The sequence below is a fragment of the Scomber japonicus genome, chromosome 13 (assembly GCF_027409825.1).
Source record: "Scomber japonicus isolate fScoJap1 chromosome 13, fScoJap1.pri, whole genome shotgun sequence".
Classification (NCBI taxonomy): Eukaryota; Metazoa; Chordata; class Actinopteri; order Scombriformes; family Scombridae; genus Scomber; species Scomber japonicus.
In genome coordinates, this window is record NC_070590.1 from 2,980,126 (window position 1) to 2,994,708 (window position 14,583).

General features: G+C 41.8%; 2 protein-coding genes, 2 long non-coding RNA genes and 1 other non-coding gene across 5 annotated transcripts in view; all 5 read left to right on the forward strand.

Annotated features, from left to right (window-relative positions):
• The first annotated feature begins 186 nt into the window (after positions 1-186).
• LOC128371768 (uncharacterized) lies at positions 187-6,185 on the forward strand. The gene is made up of 7 exons (XM_053332146.1): positions 187-209; positions 1,523-1,621; positions 1,758-1,842; positions 2,338-2,456; positions 3,316-3,448; positions 4,494-4,657; positions 5,457-6,185. The coding sequence occupies exons 2-7, from the start codon at positions 1,529-1,531 to the stop codon at positions 6,183-6,185; spliced, it is 1,323 nt and encodes a 440-aa protein (XP_053188121.1). The 5' UTR covers positions 187-209; positions 1,523-1,528.
• A 655-nt stretch (positions 6,186-6,840) lies between these two features.
• On the forward strand, positions 6,841-7,460 carry LOC128371079 (uncharacterized). Its single transcript, XR_008322790.1, has 3 exons — positions 6,841-6,881; positions 6,986-7,095; positions 7,364-7,460. It is a non-coding gene; the product is annotated as an uncharacterized LOC128371079 (long non-coding RNA).
• Positions 7,461-8,600: 1,140 nt separating this feature from the next.
• Positions 8,601-13,087, forward strand: LOC128371075 (uncharacterized). Its single transcript, XR_008322787.1, has 4 exons — positions 8,601-8,771; positions 10,018-10,122; positions 11,088-11,146; positions 13,022-13,087. It is a non-coding gene; the product is annotated as an uncharacterized LOC128371075 (long non-coding RNA).
• On the forward strand, positions 12,228-12,360 carry LOC128372020 (small nucleolar RNA SNORA11). The gene has a single exon (XR_008322870.1). It is a non-coding gene; the product is annotated as a small nucleolar RNA SNORA11 (small nucleolar RNA).
• A 108-nt stretch (positions 13,088-13,195) lies between the features above and the next one.
• LOC128371022 (BRCA1-A complex subunit RAP80-like) overlaps positions 13,196-14,583 on the forward strand; it is an 8,275-nt gene continuing 6,887 nt past the window's right edge. Inside the window, exon 1 of the mRNA XM_053331219.1 lies at positions 13,196-13,233. The gene's annotated coding sequence lies outside the window, so the exon portion shown is untranslated. The remainder of the gene's footprint in view (positions 13,234-14,583) is intronic.

Genomic DNA, 14,583 nt, shown 5'->3' on the forward strand with positions numbered 1-14,583 from the left:
TCATTGTACTGGAGTAGAAAATTAAACTTAAAAAATCAAAATATAGCTTTCTGAACAAATCTCTGTTTGTCACTCTAATTTACAGTCCGTTCGTGAACGCAACATTCCAACAGTTCCTGAATGGAACGCGTAATAGTACGTAGTAGTCACGTGATCGACGTACCAGAAACAAACATGGCGCGGCGGCGAAAGTGAGGAGAAACTCTGCTGTGAGTATTTTAAAAAACTAACATTTAATCGGTTATTTATTGAGTTTTAACCGCAATTAAAAAACGAATAAAGAAATAATAAAAAACGGCAGCTGTGTAGTTTAATTATACGGTTACTGACGGTTCGTTTCCATGCCAACCATGTCCTCCTCGTTGATTTTAGGAGATAAAAGTATCATGAAGTGTGTTTATCTGTCTGTAATGATTCCTCCTGTTCATACTGGCCATTAGAAGTTCCCTTCATAATGCATTTACAATGGAGGTGATGAAGGACTAAATCCACAGTCCTCCTTCTGTGTAAACATGGATTTAAAAGTTTAATATGAAGCTTCAGCCGTCAGAAAGAAAGACAGAAAGAGGAGGAGGAGGGAGAAGAGGAAATAAAGACGGAAAGAAAGGAGGAGAAAGAACAACAAGGAGGAGGAGGAAGATGAGAAAGGGAATAAATAGAACAAGAAGGTGAAGAAAGAAAGGAGGAGGGAGAAGAAGAAATAAAGAAGGAAAGAAGGAGGAGGAAGATGAGAAAGGAGGAGGGAGATGAGGAAATAAAGAAAAAGGAGGATAAGGGAGAAGAAAGAACAAAGAGGAGGAAGGTGAGGAAAGAAAGAAAGGAGGAGGATGAAATAAAGACAGAAAGGAAGAAAAGAACAAGACGAATGAAGAGGATGAGAAAAGAAAGAAAGGAGGAGGGAGACGAGGAAAGAACGAGGAGGATGAGAAAGAAAGAAAGGAGGATGAGGGAGAAGAGGGAAGGAAGATGAAATAAAGACAGAAAGAAAGAACAAGAAGGAGATGGAAGATGAGAAAAGAGGAGGATGAGGAAAGAAAGAAAGAACAAGAAGGAGACGGAAGATGAAATGAAGACAAAAAAAAAGGAGGAGGAAGATGAGAAAAGAAACAGAAACGAAGGAGGAGGGAGATGATCAAAGAAAGAAAGAAAGGAGTAAATGAGTAATCACATTTGTGGCAGGAAGTTGAGCGTAGCTTCAACAGGAAGAGGCGGGAGCAGAGGCCAATTAAGAGCAGCTGGGAGTTTAGGGGTTAATCACAGAGACAAAGAGACTCGTTCTCATGAGGACTTAATAATATATAAACTATAATATAAACTTCATCTGTGTTTTTAAGGGAATCCATATTGTTCTGTAGCTAGAGAGATAAACTCAGATACAAACATGTTTTAAAGAAAGAACGATGAGAGTGTCTTCTCTTTTATTCAAGTCAACACCTAAAATCCATCTCACGCTGGTAGGAAGAATCTAGATACTGACTCTATATTTAAAGTGTGTGTGTGTGTGTGTGTGTGTGTTGAGCAGGTCAGCATGGCTCTGAGGAGGCAAATCAACAAGGACGTTCCCTCTGAAAGCCAACAGATGGACGAAGACAGTCAGGAGGACGACGATCACGACGACAAGGTGAACAAATCTGATTATTCTGATTCAGATTATTAACTATATCTGACTGTCAATTATAAGAAAAAAGGGATCGTTTGAACAGTTTGTTGAAGGTTTCTTAATATTTGTGTGTTAAAACGTTTCTGTTTTTATCCAGGATGAGTTCTCATCATCTCTTCTGTCGACTATACCAACAAGAGGAACACGGAGGAAAGAGAGGGAACAAAAGTCAAAACCCAAAGGTTTGTTCACCAGCTCGTCTACAGATAACTGTGTGTGTTTGGTGCTGAGCAGGAAGTGAACAGTGGCGCTGAGAGTGAAACAAAACAGTAAAGTTCCAACCAGACAGCCAAACAATGAGCTGAAACTCAATTATAAAGCTCCGTACAGCTTTATGTGGCTTTAAGTGGCAGCAGCACATTTTAGGTAGTTTAGTTTTTTGACCAATGTGCCAGGGGAATTTCAAAATAAAAGCTTGTCTTAGATGATGATGGATGCTATTGGCTCTTGGATCATTGAATCTAATATATCTTTACACCCGTAGTCTCAGTGTTGATTGTTTTAAGCTGTTAAATTACACTTTAAAATAAACTTTAAAAGCCATTAAACTTCCTCTACTTACTGAGTTATCTGGTGAGAAGGATTTTTGTGAAGCTGTAATAAGAAGTTGAAACCTGGCTTTTGGTTAATGTCTTGGTCCTTTTTTTAATGTGTGACTTTGTGTCTGCTGCTCTCAGAGATGACGGAGGAGGAGATGATGGACTTGGCTCTGCGTCTGAGCGAGCAGGAAGCCAGCGTCACTGCACTGCAGCAGCAGGAAGAGGAAGAAGCTGTGATGAAGGCCATCCAGGAGAGCGTGAGTACAGAGTGGATGCGTTTTCTTCTTAAAGACTGTGTAAAGTGAATTCAGACATTTTCTTCTAAACACATTAAATAGGTCATAAATGTATTTCTAAAAAAGGTGTAAAAAGCATTTCAACCATTTAGATTTGAATTGTGGAGCTAGGCTTCACAAACTGTGTTTCAAGATTTCTGTGTTCAGGATTTAGTGATTAGCATAAACCCGCCCCTGTTGCTGTAGAGGTATAAATACATTCAGCACACACTACCACTACTACTACAGTTAGCCGCCGAGCTAGCAGCTGAGTTAGCCGCTGAGCTAGTAGCCGAGTTAGCAGCAGAAAGCTCTCAGACGTAGCGTCCATGTTTCTGGTAGAGGTGGTGACCTTGATTGACAGGTGACACTTGGTAGGGGGCGGGGCTTCAGCGTTTGGGAGCAGAGAAAGAGGCTGATTTTTACACAACTTCGAAGCCTAATTTCATATATTTGGCGATTTTTTTAATCATTGAAATTTGGCAGGGTGGTTAACAACACACTTTTCTGTGGTATGTCAAACTCAGAACACATATTTATTCTTTCTTTACACGGACTTTTAAGGTTCATCAGCAGCGTATTAAACATGTTGGAGGACAGTTAGGTTAAGTTTCCTGTGTCATTAATACTAAAAGTTTATATTGAAAGTGCAAAAAATAACTCAATCAGTTCTGTTGCTTTTCTATTTGAGATAAATGTATTCTGAAGTATGAAACTACACTTCCCATAATGCTTTGGGACACTTTCCACTGAGCTTCATCTCCTTTTTATTTGCTCAGCTGGTTCCAATTTTTCCAAAGTTGTTTTTTTTTTTTTTTTTCTCTCTCTCTCCTTCTTGTAGATGAGCCAGACTCAACCGTGTTCGGCCTCCCAGACTCAGATCCTGCTTCCTGAAGCCGAGGCGTCGCTCAGACTCTGCTCTCGGCGGAAACTCCTCTACTCAAACGGAGAGACGGAGTCGGAGGAGAGATCAGGTGAGACGATGCGGAGTTCAGTCGGCAGGACGAGACGTCTTCACGAGAGAATAAAGAAACGTCTGACTGAGAGAGACGGAGATTAACAGACGGCTTTTTATCTTTTCATCTTCTATGTTTTAACCTTCCTGTCGTCCTCCTGGGTCAAACTGACCCCGACTGTTCTGACTGTTCCTTCTTTCCTTCCTCCCTTCCTTCGTTCCTTCCTCCCTCCTTTCCTTCCTTGCTTCCGTCCTTCTTCCCTTCTTTTCTCCCTCTCGCCTTCCTTCCTTCCTTTGTTCCTTCCTTCCTCCCTTCCTCCTTTACTTTTTTCCTACCTTCCATCCTTCCTCTCTCCCTCCTTTCTTCCTCCTTTCCTTCCTTCCTTCTCTTCCATCTTCCTCCCTCCCTCCTTTCCTTCCTTCTTCCTCTCTTCCTCCCTCCCTCCTTCTTCCCTTCCTTTCTCCCTCTCGCCTTCCTTGTTTCCTCCCTCCCTCTCGCCTTCCTTGTTTCCTCCCTCCCTCCCTCCCTCCTTCCTTCGTTCCTTCCTTCCTTCTTCCCTTCCTTTCTCCCTCTCGCCTTCCTTTTTTCCTCCCTCCCTCTCGCCTTCCTTGTTTCCTCCCTCCCTCCCTCCCTCCCTCCCTCCCTCCCTTCCTTCCTTTTTCCTCCCTTCCTTCCTTGCTTCCTTGACTCGAGGACAATAGGAGGGTTAATAGGTTTTTATTGTTTATTTCTTCTTTTACGTTCCTTCTAACTAACACACAGGCTCAACTAGACACTTAGATTTCAGATTTAACAATAAGAAAGTAAAGTTTATTTCTAAATCAGAAAACAAAAAAAACCCAAAAGTAACTAAAAATAGGAAATGGAGAACCCAGCAGTAAACAAAAGATAGAGAAGGGGAAGTTACTGAGCAGTGGGCCGTCACACACCAGTAGATCAAATAATGCAAGATATAAACTCATTAATATCTGCAGGAAAATTCATATTTATTGACCTGAGAAGATTCAGATTAACTGAAAGACAACACACTTTATTTTTATTTTTATTATTATTTTATTCACAGGAGCAACAAATAACAACAGGAACAAAAAGCGGAGAAGAAAAGAAGAAGGACCTCGTCTCTCTCCTCTGCTGGAGCTGCCGGATTTATCTCAGAGTCAGAAAATCAGCTCTCAGGTTTCATCCTGCAGCTCCGAGTCCGTCTGTGTGCTGCTCGACTCTCCACAGGTCACTTTATTAACCTTCCTGTCATCCTCCCAGTCTGTTTTGACTCTTCCTTCCTTCCTTCCTTCCTTTTATTCCATCTTTTCTTCCTTCCGTCCTTCTTTTCTTTCCTCCTTTCTTTCCTTCCTTCCTTCCTTCCTTCCTTCCTTCCTTCTTCCATCCTTTTTTCCTTCCTCCATCCCTCTTTCTTACTTTCCTTCCTTCTCCCTCCTTCTCTTTCTTTCCTCCCTCCTTCTTTCTTTCCTCCCTCCTTCTCTCTTTCTTTCCTCCGCTCCTTCTTTCCTCTGTCCTTCTTTCCTTCCTTCCACCCTTCCTCTTTTCCTTTCTCCCTCCTTCCTTTCTTCCTTCCTCCCTTCATCCTTCCTTCCTTCCTTCCTTCCTCCCTCCCTCTTTCTTACTTTCCTTCCTTCTGTCCTTCCTTCCTTCCTCCATCCCTCTTCCTTCCTGTCCTTTTTCCTTCCTCCCTCCCTTCCTTCGTGTCCTTTTTCCTTCCTCCATCCCTCTTCCTTCCTTTCCTTCCTTCCTTCCTTCCTCCCTCCTGTTTATGAAAACACTCTTTTAAAGCTCAGTTTTGGTCAAATTTAAGAAGAAATCTGACCAACTGATGATTCATTTAATTACATTATTTTCTGTAATTGTTATATTTAAGTTGTTTTCAGTTTTCAGCTAAATCTTCAATTCAATTCAAATTGCAGCATCATTTAAAAAAAGGACGAACAGAATATCAACAACATAAAATCATATAAAGCGCAGCCTTGCTTTTTAACATCCGTGTGTTTGTTTGTTTTATTTTGTGACTCAGAGCTGCGACTCCACACAGATCGACGACTCTCAGCTCGGTAAATCTCCCGTCTTCCCGTTGACCGGCTGCAGAGCCGAGGTCCAGGTCCCTCGTCTGAGCACCGAGCTGCTGGAGACCTGCAGGAGTTCGGGGTTCGTGTTGTGCTCTCAGGACGGTTCCAGCCCGAGCCCCCAAAAGTCTCCTCCTGCTCAACACGCGAGTCCAACGTTTTCCAAAAGCCCCGGCAGCACCGCTTTGCCCGAGAGCTCGGCGCCTCGTAAAAGCCCCGTCTTCCCAGAGACTGATCAGGGAGACGGAGACGGTGAGCAGAGTCCGGAGTATTTAAAAAGTCCAGTATTTGGCAGGAATACTGAGCATGAGACGCTTCCAAGTGCCTGCAAAGCAAGCAGTGAAAACTCAGGGTTCATGTTCTCCTCTCAGGAGAGTTTGTGCTCCTCTGTGAGGCCCGCTTCCTGCCGCTCCAGGAGTCCCGTGTTCGTAGCTTCCCCGAAAAGTCCCGTCGCCTCGGAGACTGAGCGAGGACCGGACGGACAGACTGAGCAGAGTCACGGACGCTCAGCAAGTCCGGAGCGGAGACGAGATGTCGATCCTGATCCCGATCCTGCAGAGCTTCGAGGTTCAAGTAGTGACGAGAATCCAGCGAACGAGTCGCAGGAAGGAGCCAAAGATGCTTCTGTGTGTCTGCAGCAGGTCAGTCAACGCAGCCCATGCTTTTATTCTGAAGAGTAAAGCCTCAGATAATTATTTATCAATCTGCTAGTTAAATGTCTTTTAAAATCTCTAATAAACTTTATAGAGCGTTTTAATATAAGGGATGTAGCTCAAAGTGCTTTACAGAGAAAAATAAAAATACAATAAAACAGCAAATAAAATTGTCGTTTAAAACACATTTCTTATCTGGTGGTTAATTTGTCAGTTAATCATTTTTCTATTAATGTTCCCAGAGTCAAATGTCTTTAAGATCTTTAAGTAATGAACTTTATTTTACCTGAATAATGTTTATTTATAGAGCCTTCTATTTCTTCCTTCCTTCCTTTCGTCTTTCATTCCTTTCTTCTCTTCCTTCTCCTTCTTTTCCTTCCTCCCTTTCTTCCTTCCATCTTTCCTTCCTTCCTTCCTTCATTCCATCTTTTTAATGATCCGGCCCACGTGAGATTAAATTGGGAAGTATGTGGCCCTTGAATGAAAATGAGTTTGACTCCTCTGCTTTAGGTATATTAGTTATAGTTTGCAGCTTTTTGTTTGAGACTTCTTGCAGTATTTCTGTTTTTCTCACACCGTCGTAACATCACAACTCTTTGTAATTTCCCTTTTTTTCCACTTTTTTTAACGTCTGTGTTCTTCCTGCTTTTTAAACGTAGGACAGAAAGACGGATCTCCATCCAGACGGCAGATCTAACGAGAGCAGCGTGCTGATCGACTCAGGTGCAGTTAAATCACATCAGGAAGTCGACTGTGTGCTGAGAGGAGACGTTCATCTTTACTGACCATGATTTCTGGGGTGGTTTTTATTTATTTTTTTTTTTTAGATGATTCAGACAAGCTGAAAGAAACGTCTGAAGACTGGAAGTGTGGAGCTGAGTCTGAGCTGACCAGTGATATGACGCTGCACTGGTCTGAAGAGGACGAGGATGTGACGGTAATGATGTGACAATAATAATCATTTTTATCATAAACTGCTGCTCGGATTAAAAGACGATGTAAAACAGCATAGTATATAATGCTAGTTGTTAGTAGGTGAGTTAAAATCTGTCTTAACACGAGGAGACAGAAGTTTTCTCGAGCTTTCTCACACCACACACAGTTCAAACAGTCAAATGTGTTACATCGTATTTAAAAGTATCGAGTTTAAAAAAAAAAAAAAAAAAAAAAAAATCATTTTCATGCCGTCTTCTCTGTCGTTGCAGCCGGTCGCATCACCCAGCCCGGTCTTCCCAGAGGAGAAACTCGTTCACCAGGCAGACGACACACCGGCCGCCTCCCTGAACCACGTGACGACTGCAGCTTCACCCAACCGGTCAGGGTCAGATATTAAAATAATTTACTTACATCAACAAGCTCAAAGCAGGACGTTGAAAATGTTTTTAGGGTGAATTAAAGAACTAAATCTGTACTGGAGACGAAATGTAGTTCCTTCTCTGATCGAATGATAACAAAACAGTACACAGAGAACTACAAATATGGCCGAAAAGGAGTAAAAATCCCTGCAGCTGTCAGACTGTACAATCAGCACTTTTAATGTCCAATCCTCTGCAATATTAGTATTTCATGTAGGGCTAGGCAATTATGGCAAAACTCAAAATCACGATTAATTGAACTTTTAACCTCGATTATGATTAATGAAGGATTATCTCCACCCTTGATGAACAATGATGTATTTTCACAGTTTCTTTAGTTAAGTATTTTACACTGCTGCCCTCACACATGAGGATCTTTAGGGAGTGAAAATAAAGATGTTTTAAACTTCCTGTTGTCTTCGAGTGAAGGGAAGGAAGGAAGGATGGAAGGGAGGGAGGAAGGAAGGATGGGAGGGAGGGAGGAAGGAAGGATGGGAGGGAGGGAGGGAGGAAGGAAGGATGGAAGGAACGATGGGAGGAGGGAAGAAGGAAGGAAGGAAGGGAGGAGGGAAGAAGGGAGGAGAGAAGAAGGAAGGGAGGGAGGAGGAAATAAAGTTGGAAGGGAGGGAGGATGGAAAGAAAGTTGGAAGGAAAGGAGGGAGGATGGAAAGAAAGTTGGAAGGGAGGGAGGATGGAAGGAAAGGAGGGAGGGAGGGAGGAAGGAAAGAAGAACAGAGGGAGGGAGGAAGAAAGGGGGGTGAAGGAAGGAAAGAGGGAGGAAGGACAGACGGAAGGAAGGGAGGAAAGAAGGAACAGACTAGAGGACAACAGGAGGGTTTTATTTATTATTCTTTTCTTATTGCTGCTCTTATATTCTATTACTGTCTACTTGCTGCTGTGTTAATGCAAATTGTCCCCATTGTGTGACTAATAAAGGAATATCTTACCTTTTATTAATCTTAAATCGTATCTAATCCATTAATCCATGAATAATATTTCTCTTGAATCCTACAGGTGCGTCGAGACGTTGGCCGAGGATCAGAGCAGCTCGAACAAACGCATCTCGCTCAGACCTTCTACCTCTTCTTCTTCTACGTCTACGCAACCGAAGCCGTCTTCCACCGCAGAGCGAGAGCCGCAGCCAATCGGCCTGAGTCAGGGAGGCGAAGGTGGAGGTGCGTCAGGCGGATCAACGGTTCATTACTATTGGGGGATTCCCTTCTGTCCGCAAGGCCTCGACCCCGACTCCTACACACAGGTGAACATATGATTGCTTTTAATTATTAATAAGGAATCTGCAGGCTTGTTCTTCGGCTACTTATTAAACAAAAATGCCATAATTCTCTAGTTTCAGCCTCTTGAATATGAGGATTTTCTACTTTTCTGTGTTTTTTATTTAACCCTTTATAGGACACTCATTGAAAGGGAGGGAGGGAGGAAGGGAAGGAAGGACGGAGGAAAGAGGGAAGGAAAGGAAGGACGGAGGAAAGGGGGAAGGAAGGAGGGAGGAGGAAGGGAAGTAACAAGGAAGGAAGGAAGAAGAAAGGGGGTTGGAGGAAGGAAAGAAAGGAGGGAGGGAGGAAGAACAGATGGAACTGAGGAAAGGAAGGAAGGGAGGAGTGAAGGAAGGGATGAGTGAAGGAGGGAGGGAGGAAGGACAGATGGAAGGAAGGATGGAGGAAATAAGGAACGAGGGAGGGGAGAAAGGAAAAGAGGAAGGGAAGAAAGAAGGCAGGGAGGAAGAAAGGAAGGAAGGATATTTTGGGATATTTACAGAAATTACCAAATATAATTATTTGCCCAATAAAGGGTTAATTGTGAATTAAATATATTTTATAACAAGACATTGAACAGGTTTTTTATGTAGATTGAAAACGTCTTTGCTCAGCTGAATATGTGACAGGTACAAGAAAACGTGGTTTGTTACTTAAAAAGATGAACTTTAATTTAGGTTTTTAGGGTTAATTCAGGTACTTTGAGCTCAATATATTAAAAAAACACAACCTTTTAATTTAGAGTCCCTTATTCTGGTATGTCTGTATCATTACCATATTTTATTTTATTACCAGTTATAATTATTTTCTTATTCCTCTTTAGATACTGATGAAAAATAGCTGCAGGTTATAAATCTTAAATGACATTATTATATTCCGAGTAGTGCTTCTTTGCACTTTTAAATCATCGAAATGGTGTTTGTTATTTAGATTTCTGATGAATTGGCATTTTTGGCCCTTAATTTATCTTTATATGGATTTTATATATAGAAACATTGTAATATTTATAATGAATTTGTATTTGCATGATGTGTAGCTGTGTTGTGATACTCAGTTTTCTCATTTTTAGTCACTGTTTTATAGACTAATAGATTAATTTGAATTAAAGTAGATGGAGTTACTGATCACGAGATTCTTCTTTCACTGAGCATGTAAATAAGAAACGATAATCGGTAGAAATGTAGAAAATATAACATCTAACGTCTAATTGTTCATCTGTGTATCCGTCAGGTGATCCTGGCTCAGATGGAAGTGTATGAGAAGAGTCTGAAGCAGGCTCAGAGGCGTCTGCTGAGGAAGGCCGAGTGGGGAGACGCCATCCTGCCGGAGCCAGAGGTAACACCTGATCCACAATGATCTAAGCAGTTGGGCTGGGACGATCCGCGACAATCGTATATTGGCGATTGGAGGATTGTCAGGCGATTTTTGAAAAAAAACAACGGTGCATTAAGAGATGTTTCTGGAGGAAATACATGACTGTTAGAGAAGCCCCGTTTACAAACAGACCTACAATCCACTTCCTCTCTTCTCTCAGTGCAGGTAGACTGTCATCCAGCATCTCTTTGATCCGAACCAACTCAGCCCGTTTGCTCATGCTTCGGGGTCGTTCATTAGAGTAATTGCAAATAAATATTGCTTTAATGTGTAACTATTGAAATGTTCACACAAGGGCTTTCATCAATATCCTACAGTGTTGCAGGTTAAAAGTTAATGACAGCGACTTGAAGTGAGGAGGAGCAACACGTGTCCGGCTGGTCAGCGCAGCGGTGTCGCTCACTTTTGCATGCATGTGAAATAACGTCATTATAACAAAAAACGTGTCAGGACGTTGATCGGAGTAGTTTGACCTCTTTTACACCTGATCCACGATGATCGGAGTAGTTTAACACTCTCTATTCGATCACAAGTGGACAGCAGCACCAAATACAGGTTTAAACGCCCTCCATAGACGCATCGTGATCCGATCATTCAAACCATTTACCGAGGTGGTCTGGGATGCATTTGACCACATATCTATCGTAGTGTAAACGCTAATGTCTCCTGATGCGACATCGGCAAGAAAATACGTCATCAGCTCGCTAAATTTAAATCGGACGAAGTTTCAATCTCCATTTAACAGAAAGTGTCCATTTAAATATTTGTGCACGCTCCATTTGTACTTTTAGGATTGACGGTGTGATGAGATTATAGCGAGATCTTGAAATGCTTGTTGATTGTTGCTGCTGTGAGTTGACTCCGACGGACATTAAATAGACTAAACAAAGCTGTTTCATGCCTGACGTTTTTTTTTCTTCTTCTAGAAATCACCGTCACCAGAGCCGCCTGCTGAATCATCATCTCAACAGCTCGTCACTCGAAGGTAAAAACCCCGCCAGAGTTCATAATAATCTGTTATGTTTGCAACATTTTTAAGTTAATAATGTCCAATAGTGTTTTTTGTTTTTTTTTAAGCAAGTTGAATTATTAGGTACAAAGTTTTCATGGTTACACCACTTAGACATTTTTACCATAATCCTCTAATATATTCTCTCTAAATGGATTAAAAGCAGAAATTTGATACTGGGTCCACAAAAAAAAGAATGTGTGCAAGTTATTCATGCTTTTATTTTCACATTTGAACCCTTTAAATTTAAACTAAACCACATGGAAAAAAAAAAAAAAACCTCATTGACCCATATATACCACAGTCTGTAGTACTGCAGTACCGCGTTTCGGCCACTAGGTGTCACCAGTTACTTTAAACACAAAGTCCGTGAAGCTGATTGAACCACATACTTATGAGTTTACATTATCAGTTACCGGTAATTCTTGAGGTTAAATTTGAAGCAGCAGGCCAGAATAATATCTTTTATGATCAAACTCATTCAATCATCTATTTGAACCACTGATCTGGCAGCGATTTATAAGTCTGGAACCAAATTAAATCTACTTTTAAACTGGATTTACACTGATGCTGTTATTGGATAGTTGGTCTCATACTGACTCAAATAGCTGCATCGGGTTTGGGAGTCAATGTGCCAATCTGGTATCGGATAAGATTTGATTTATATTTCTGATAAATAATGATTCAGTAGATTTATATTTAAGTATTTATTTGTTACACGTTGTTTCACAAAGTTAGGAAAGCCTAATTGTGCTTTACACTTAAAAGAATAATCCCAGTCTCTTTCACACAATGAGGCAAACACACCATCAGTCATTAATAAACCTTTAAAGGTCTAGGAGAACATATTTCTTATAGAATATGATGAATAAACATCATGTTTGAATGGTGAATTTTGATTTTTGTAATGAACACTGGTTAAATTTGGATATTTGTATTAACAAAAATGTTTATTAGTTGCACAAACTTTTTAAAAAATGATGCTTTTTATTTTTATATTTGTATATTTGGGGTCACATTAGGAGAAATGTGTTTTTAAGATAGGATAAAATATTTGCTGGTGTGATCAGAGCCGGAGTCTCTCAGACCATAGACTCAGGTTTATACCACACCACAGAGCAAACTGGAGAGAGCAAACCAGTACAGACCAGTGCAGCTGTAACTGGAACCAGCACTAACTCTCCAAACAACTGCATCCTTCTTTAAGTTTCAATAGAAGTATTTATACATTAATATCAGCAGGAAACGAGTCCTTGCTTCTTTGTTTCTGTTTTGGATATTTTATTTGTATTTTTAAGCTCTGTCTGAAGTGTGTAGGGCAGGGGTGTCAAACATGAGGCCCGTGGGCCAGAACCGACCCGCGGAGAGGTCCAATCCGGCCCAATTTCCTTCTTCCTCTTTTCCTTCCTTCCTTCCTTCCTTCCTTCCTTCTCTTCTCTTCATTCTATCTGTCCTTCCTCCCTTTCTTCCTTCCTTCCAGCTTTCCTTCCTGTATTCTCTTCCTTCTCCTTCCTTCCTTCCTTCCTTCCTTCTTGTCTTCTGTTCTCTTCCTTCCATTTGTCCTTCCTTCCTGTATTCTCTTCCTTCTCCTCCTTCTTTTCCTTTCTTCCTTCCTTCCTTTTAGTGATCCGGCCCACATCAGATCAAATTGTGCTGTATGTGGCCCTTGAATGAAGATGAGTTTGACACGCCTGGTATAGGGTGTTTTTACAGCTTTCAAATGTAAGAAATAGGTCAAATCTGACCCCTGAACAGTATGTAAGGGTTAATTAATTAAACGTTGGTGTTGGCCGATACCCAAAGCCCAAATATAAGATAAGTTTTTTTTTTTTTTTTTTTTTTTTTTTCCAGGCGAGGTCTCCGACTGAGAGGCAGAAAACTCAGCGAGGCAGCCGATACTCCTCCAGGTGAGACAGCAGCAGAGGAGGAGGAAGGAGAAGACGAGAAGAAAGAGGAGGAAAGAGGGAAAGAAGATGAAGAGGAGAGGAATGAAAGACAAGAAGAAGGAGGAGGAGGAGGAGAAGAAGAGCAGGTGGATACTGATGACTGTGCGGTTTGTCCAGGTACTGAAGCGTCTTTTAAGATACTTTCAACCAATCAGACTTGAATCTTCTTTTATATCGACGACCAAATTGAGCGAAGCGGCACATTTATTAACCCTCCTGTTGTCCTCAAGTCAAGGAGGGAGGAGAGGAAGGACGGGAGGGAGGAGAGGAAGGCAGGAAGGACACGAGGAAGGCAGGAAGGAAGGAAGGGAGGGAGGAAGGACACGAGGGAGGGAGGGAGGAAGGAATGAGGGAAGGGAAGGAGGGAGGGAGGGAGGAAAGAAAGAACGAAGGAATGAGGGAGGGAGGGAGAAGGAAAGATGTAAGAGGGAGGAAAGGAGTGAGGGATGGAGGGAGGGAGGAAAGGAGTGAGGGATGGAGGGAGGGAGGAAAGGAGTGAGGGATGGAGGGAGGGAGGAAAGGAGTGAGGGATGGAGGGAGGGAGGAAAGGAGTGAGGGATGGAGGGAGGGAGGAAAGGAGTGAGGGAGGAAGGAATGAGGGAAGGGAGGGAGGAAGGAATGAGGGTAGGGAGGAAAGGAGGAAGGAAGGAGGGAGGGAGTGAGGGATGGAGGGAGGAAGGAACCAACAGTCCGGGGTCAATTTGACCCAGGAGGATGACACGAAGGTTAGAGTGTTTTGTTTTTTTTTTTTGTTTTTTTTTTTCCTGGTGTGATCAGAGCCGGAGTCTCTCAGACCATAGACTCAGGTTTATACCACACCACAGAGCAAACGGGAGAGAGCAAACCAGTACAGACCAGTGTAGCTGTAACTGGAACCAGCACTAACTCTCCAAACATCTGCATCCTCCTTTATGTTTCAATAGAAGCATTGATACATTAATATCAGCAGGAAAAGAGTGATTGTATTTTATGTGTTTTAACCTGTCTGCTCCGCTGCGTTGAGTGTTTTTTATTACAGTTTCTTATTTTGTGAGACTTCTGTTCAAGTCTAATGAGTCTGATTGGATGTTTCAACTCCAATTTGACTGTTATCAGCTTATTAAAGGGGCGTTATCAGCAGGGAAAGAGTGCTTTGGGTATTTTATTTGTATTTTTAAGCTCTGTCTGCTCCGCTGCGTTGAGTGTTTTTATTATAATCTCTTATTTTGTGAGACTTCTGTTCAAGTCAGCAAGTCTGATTGGATGTTTCAGCTCCAATTTGACTGTTTGAGCTTATTAAAGGGGCGTTATCAGCAGGAAAAGAGTGATTCTTGTAGTTGTTTGGGGTATTTTATTGTTCATTCCTAACTTTTTAGTGTTGAGTAACACAGTCAATGAGTCTGACTGGATGTTTCAAGTCTGTTTTTATATTTTCCTACTTTAAGAGTAATTCCAATTTGACTGTTATCAACTTATTAAAGGGTGCTT

Bases quoted from the DNA above. Each gene is read 5' to 3' on its own strand.
- LOC128371768 (XM_053332146.1), top strand. From the start codon at position 1,529: ATGGCTCTGAGGAGGCAAATCAACAAGGACGTTCCCTCTGAAAGCCAA. The intron at 1,622-1,757 runs GTGAACAAATCT...GTTTTTATCCAG, and splicing joins ACGACGATCACGACGACAAG to GATGAGTTCTCATCATCTCT. The intron at 2,457-3,315 runs GTGAGTACAGAG...TCCTTCTTGTAG, and splicing joins TGAAGGCCATCCAGGAGAGC to ATGAGCCAGACTCAACCGTG.